The sequence below is a fragment of the Ptychodera flava genome, assembly GCF_041260155.1.
Source record: "Ptychodera flava strain L36383 chromosome 23 unlocalized genomic scaffold, AS_Pfla_20210202 Scaffold_23__1_contigs__length_28996876_pilon, whole genome shotgun sequence".
Taxonomy (NCBI): domain Eukaryota; kingdom Metazoa; phylum Hemichordata; class Enteropneusta; family Ptychoderidae; genus Ptychodera; species Ptychodera flava.
In genome coordinates, this window is record NW_027248277.1 from 26915021 (window position 1) to 26922002 (window position 6982).

The following is a 6982-nucleotide window of genomic DNA, read 5'->3' on the forward strand; positions in this document are numbered from 1 at the left end:
GTCCATTGTCATTGGACCTTTGACCCTTTACCATGATGTCACATGTCATAAAGCAATGCATTTGATTGGCTCATTTGAAGCAGCCATCTTCAAAATTCATTTCAAACGGATTGTCTGTTCAGTGAACAACTGGAAAAGTAGCAGTGTTTTTAACATCAATTTTGGGAGAAAGTTTGGACTATTTTGCTCATCGAACATTCAGGGAAACACTCAGACGATTCTGGAGTATGACCTTTGATAGAATCTGAAGGGCTTGGATGTTATTGCAGTGGACACTATAATGGAAGCTAAGTTTGCTGATCCTGAAGCAAGTCTGTCAAGTTATAATGACACCAGTCAAGGATCAGTGGTGTTTAGCAGAGTTTTGGTGAGGTTTATACCAAGATTTTTTCCATTCTGACAATTTTCAACCCAAGGTTTTGTTTCAAAAACCATCAAATACCATTGGTCGGTGATCATGGTTGACCAAGGTTAATAACATGGTCAACCATGTTTAGTGCCCATGGTCAACCATGGTTAACCACCTTGGTTTACCATGGTTGACCATGGTTGGTGACTATGGACAAACACGGTAATTTGTGCCATTTAACAAACATGGTCGATCATGAATTACCAAGGTTGACCATGGTCATATGACCATAAACTAACATGGTAGTCCATGGTAAACCACAGACTCTTTCGCCGGGGTTATATCAAATCCTCTGTCGGCCATCACAGCATCACCTTCATTCAACTCTTTTAACAAGCCGCATTCTCTTGTTATGATTTTATCTGAAGCTCTGCCACCCCATGCATTGGAGATGTAGGATATACCACCACCTGGTACAATACCTGCAATATTACAAAATTCTATATTAAGTTAAATATATCAAGAATCATGAGACTGGCAATTTCACTATTAAATAATAGCATTTGATAGTTTTACTGCTCAATTAACTCAAATAAAAAGCTTAGTAGGATTATTATAAGTTTATCCATTCAGGGTGTGTCAATCTGGCTAGCACATGGTAGTTAAATTAACCTTGCTACACAAATTTGACATGATATGTACCTTACTTGCTGTCACTGTGTATACCTTTTTCAAAATCTGAAACCCTAACTATTATACTGTTGGAGTTTTTGAGAAGAGTGCAAAATTGAATGTAAAAATACAGTATAATCCTGGATAATAAAACTGAACAATTTAAACACAAAATAAAGTATCTGGACTGTACTTACCTACAAGGAATTTCAGCGTATTCCGGTGTTTGTAATTTGACCAGGTCTGCTTTTGTGCATCAAGTGAGGAAGCCTTTTCTGTGAATATCTCTGTACAATCAATCACTACCCTACAGTCTTTAAAGTTACTGAAGCTTTCTGGCATGTGCTTTCTTACTGTTTCTTGAGAGGGAAAGGGATTTATAGCAGTCAGCTCCTTATAAAGTAAATTAATCCAGGTAATGAATATTCTGGCAAAATAGCTCTGGGAAACACCAAGTCTATCTGCAATGTCATTCTCAAGAAGCCCAACTTTTAATCTAGCCAGCACAGCGAAGTATTCCTCAAGCAAAGGTAGTTTACGTTGTTTTCCACGTCTGATTTCAGTTTCATGTCTAGTTGCTGGCGTTGCTGAGCCTCTCCAATACACCATTCTCTCTGCTTTCGGTTGAAGATATTTAAAGAAGCCATAAAATGCTTCATAATTTACAAACGATGTATAAAACTGGACTTTCTTGTTATCGTGCTTGATGTTCTCAATGCTGAAAATTCTGCCTTCTAGTTGGTAGATTCTGTCCTTGAGAAACGAATTTTCTCTTTCAACCGCCGCGAGGTCATTTATTTTGCCTTCAAGTTCGTGGACTTGTGAAACCATATCGGCGTGCTGCATCAACAACCCTCTATTTCTTTGAATAAGAGAACTCATGAAATTGCCCACAGTTTCATCAAATCTCAGATAATCATGATCGATGCTGTATTCAATGTCACTGCCACGCTGGATCCTGCAAACGTCTGGCTCGTCGTCAACTATTGTACACGTATTAATGGAAGTCCGAGTGAAAGTGTCAGCGTCGTATTCGCTACTGCAAAGCCCTATCTCTTCGTATGCAGCAATGACACTTACCACTGGCACGGCCACGTCGGTCTCGGTAGTTCGACCAGCTGATAATGATGTTCGAGTTGTCCTTGGACGGATTGGTTTAGCGGCTCTGTACGGGAATATTGATGGTACATAGTCCGGCGAATTTCGATCTGGGCTGGGTTTTCCAGTGACAAAATGGCTACCGCACACTCTTGAGTTGTGCGATGGTTTCCACTGCCTGCCATTGCGGTCTTTCCGGTTAACAACACGAATCCATGCTCGTCTACGGTCTTCTGGCTTTTTTGGAAACCAGTGAAATGAAATGTTCACTTTATCTCGTTGATTTGTGCAGTTAAAGACGCAGCAATGATCGCTTTTGTCTATGTTGAAACACGACTCACGTCACACCGACAACAACCATAACACATGTGCTGAATGAACGTTCGAACGTACGAGCGCCCCCCAGTGCAAATCTCATACACTTCTCGCCATTTTCGAGATCTCGTCGGCCATATGCGTCTAAGGCTTATTCTGAGCTAATGTCGTTCAACAACAACAGCACTCTTGGAGATTCCGATACTGATTACAAGTCAGACACTGCCAGGTGGCCATGCATGACGCCCGTTCTCTTTCAGTCACTCTGTTTCCAAATGGCTGACCGCTAAAAATCAGAAGACTTCAAAACAATAGTTTACTAATGACGTACTTATAAGCAGCGCGGTTTTTCCGCGGTCTCATTATGCATGCAAGCTCATTAAAAGCTGCTAACTGCCTTACTGCCGGTCCCTCCAGGGTTAGAGGTATACCGCGGGAGGTATTGGCGGTACCACCTATTTGAAAATGACCTCATCCCTTACATCATATCATAACCACACCTGCCAGGCGAAAACAAAAACAGTTATGCCACATAAATATGCTTAAGCCATATTTCGGTAGGAATAATCCTACTATAACATAGCCTGTCAGTGCAGTCAGTTCAAAATATTATGAAGATAGCGACACTGAAACTGACTTCAGTGAAAATGCTCTAAATTCAAAGCTGGGCTCGGTCAAACTCCGGAATTCAAAAATCCTGGAGAATCTTGAGTCTACAAAGTTGGCACACCTACAGCCGTCACAACAGCAACAGGTGAAAGAACTGATCCAGGAATACAAACACCTGTTCCAAGATGTTCCAATGAAGACAAACATCATCTAGCACGATGTTGACGTTGGGGACAGTAACCCTGTAAAACAACATCCATACAAACTGAATCCAGCAAAAGAGAATACCTCCAGGAAGAAGTCAAGTATTTGCTGAACAATTACTTTATCGAACTCAATAAAAGTAACTGGACTTTGCTGTGCATACTTTATGCTGAATTTAGTGCCATTTCAAGTTTTCCAATGCCAGAATGCAGGAGGATAGTCATGGGATACATCATCCTGTTTGCTACTTTTCACGCAAATTTAACAAATCCCAGAGAAACTACTCTACAATTGAAAAAGAGTGTTTATCTTTGATATTAGCTTTACAGCATTTTGAAGTTTATGTTACTTCTTCAAATAAAGCAATAGTGGTTTATGTTGATCACAACCCTCTTGTTTTTTTGCAATAATTAAAGGCAAGAACATTCTCAAGGTCACTGCCCTTAATGACCTCAAAACCTTGAATTCATTATGGTGTTTGGAATGTTCTTGAAATTTAATTTGTGGTGTAAGAGAGATAATTTTAGAATAGTAATTAGCATGTCAATAAAAGTTCTAGCCTGCAAGCCAAAGGACTTTTCATTATCCGACTGACTGAGCTTGGCGATTTGTTTTATTTTTCGTAATAAATTTCATTTTACACAGAAACTGCCGAGTTAACCTTTTTGTTCGTTTTCTTCTGTCACGTAACAATATGAATGACAATATTCAATGTCATTTTACCAACTTGGAATAAAATCGGTTGATATATGTCTGAGTTAATGTTCGGGACATGAAAAAAAATCGTAACAAAATTGCCACCATGCGGCCATATTGAATCGTATTGTGAAACAAATTGATGTGCATATGTATGACAAAGGTTGATGTCCTTGTACCAACTTACAATAAAATCAGTTGAGATGTGCCTGAGTTATGGCTCCTTACATGAAGAAATTGTAACAAAATGGCCGCATAGCGGCCATATTGGATCGTATCACAAAATAAATTGACGTGCATATGTATGACATAAGGAGTAATCCTTGTACCAAGTTTGAATGAAATTGCTCCAGGCATCTGCGAGATATTTGCGTGAACGGTCGGACAGACGGACGAATGGATGCACGGGCGCATGCACAGACACAACCAAACATATAAGTCCCCCCCGAACGGTGTCCATGGGGACTAATAATCATCACATTTAATCTGATAATGTAGACAAGAGATGCCATATTTCTTCTTGTTTTCAAAACAGCTTCTCTTTCTGAGTGCCTCCTGAAAATTACAAGCAACTGACATCAATACTATGAAATTTTCAGGCATTGAATTTTCAAAACATGTATGAATGTACCTATTGAACAAGCTTAATCTCTGAAAATAGTGTGCCTAAAGTGGAACTTACGATTTATGAAAAAAAGCTTTAGGTCATCAAATCTAGCCTGGTCATATGTTGCCTTCAATTTCAATTGTAATCCAACTTTGTCGGCCTCCTGTCTCATCTTATCAGTTATCAATAGTGGTTCAAATGAGTTAGGAAAACTGCCCGACCTACAGGTTTGCTTCAATCTGTTCAGGTTGTACAGAGTAGGTATACTAAGAGAGATTCCCAGTGACTGATTTTTCATACTGCATGCTGTTACATTACCAATGATTGTAGAGATGATGTGGTTTACTTCCCTCGTAGAATTGCAATTCGCTATAAGTTGTTCTACAATCTATAAGTTGTTCTACAATCTTGTTTAGCTCTTCAGTGAACCTTTCCAAGGATGATTTCAATTCCATGTCACTAATAGTTTGAGGTTGTCTATCCAGATGTGCTTTTTCTTGTCTGTAACCTTCATTTAAGCTGACATTTACTTCAATGTTGTTATTACCTGATGATACAAATACAGAAAATACGAAAGTTAGTGTAGTATTATGATATATAATCCCCCCGTATTCCGAACGAGTGTGGCTGCGTCGCGGACGAGTGATTCCCAGTGTAGCGCCGTATCCCTTCGAGCTGCAGGCGAGGGGGATACGGCCGCTACACGGGGAATCACGAGTCCGCGACGCAGACGCACGAGTGAGGAATACGGGGGGATTATATATTTATCACATACATAGACCCAGTTTTCCGTGAATAAACCTTTCAGGAATGATAATTACTGGGCAAGAACGAGAGGGAGTATTTTACAAGAATTCATACGCTTGTGTTATGCGGTCGTGGCTGGGTCACAGCTGACTTTACTGCACTCAGCTGTACATGTTGAGGTTAACTTCGAGCACGCCGACGCTGCTCCTATGGATAATTAGCGTCTCTCGTAGGGCTTTTTCTGTGCGAATCAAGCGGAAATAGGAAAGACTATGGATTTTTAATTCAAGGTATTTATTTGGTACTTACTGTGACATCAATTTGAGTGAAAATTCATTCATAAAATTATTGGACGTGCAAGCGGGACGTCGCGACACTCAGCCGCGGCTACCGAGAACGGGTTATTTTTGTCAATATTCGAACATCATTCAAAGAATTCTGCTTTGCAAAGTTTGTATGAAATTTTCAAAATTACCAATTATTATGATTTATGAAATTATCGATAATATGTTTGAAATTTAACGAACAAAATGAGCTTGTTTAAATATAATGAAGAACAGTGTTCGGCTGTGACTCAATCGGTAATAGTATACTACACAAGCAACGATTCTTGCTTAGCTCAGACGCGAGACGACGGAAGTTCAACAACAACTGGGTACAATGCAGGAAACGTGCGTGATGCACAATATGCATGGACAAAACAATAGCTTGCACCTTTAAATGCACTGATAGCCTTGTGAACTCGTCGCTCTTGAAAAATAAAATAGCGTTTCCTTCTGATGAGTTTCAAGTCCGGGGTATCGTCATTGCTGTCAGGAATGATGAACGCTCTTCGCTTCCGGGGCTCGACTCGGTTGACTGCCGCGGCAGCATTGATCGTGATGTTGAACTTGAAACCCGTCAATATTGCTTCAGAAAACATTCTTACTGCTGCAGGGATGATTGGTACGTGTCTTGGGTTATCGACTATGTTTATTATGTTGTTTGTGGACATCGACGGGGGTTCTTTTGACGAGGGAGTCAACACAAAATGTCGGTATCATAGCGTATTAAAATGTCAGTGGTGTAGAAGAACATTTCAATCGAAAATCAACGATGAAGAAACACAAATTCATAAACATTCTAGTATCGACGTTATTTTGTATTTTACACATATATTTTCACACTCCATATTTCCTTATGCTTCATTACCCTCCCACTTTTGCATTTCAGGGATTTGAAAATAAGTTCTGAACAGCTAATTTTTTGTTTACGTTTTAAAAGTAGTCCGGGTCCCATATCCACAACATGTGGAATATGGATTCATCGTAGTCATATACCTATAGTGTGACGTCATACTATAGGGATAACTGGCCTATGTATGTGATAAGTATAATTTATTAAGTTAAGGCCAGGCAACAATTAGCTAGTATAAAAGGAGGAACGCTGTACCATAAAAATTTCAGCTTTAATGTCAAAAGTCTTTCAAATGTATGTTGACGAACTTCAGTATAACCATATCAAGTAGCTAAAAAGCTACCCTATCATTAACTGTTATAAAAAAAGCTCCACTGTCAGTGACGCAGAGCATTAATGTAATACATGGATGCACGGCATCATACTGCAGCTAGTGAAAAAATTTTGGAATACATTTATTGGAAACCCAAACTGCTAAAATCACCTTCGGCTGTGCTTCCTACTGATTT

At 39.5% G+C, this 6982-nt stretch overlaps 1 protein-coding gene across 1 annotated transcript; it reads right to left on the reverse strand.

The window, feature by feature from the left end:
* Positions 1-515: 515 nt before the first annotated feature.
* On the reverse strand, positions 516-6219 carry LOC139123883 (uncharacterized). Its single transcript, XM_070690035.1, has 4 exons — positions 6012-6219; positions 4897-5097; positions 1219-2439; positions 516-831 (listed from the first exon to the last, which is right to left on the reverse strand). The coding sequence occupies exons 1-4, from the start codon at positions 6217-6219 to the stop codon at positions 644-646; spliced, it is 1818 nt and encodes a 605-aa protein (XP_070546136.1). The 3' UTR covers positions 516-643.
* Between the last annotated feature and the right edge of the window lie 763 nt (positions 6220-6982).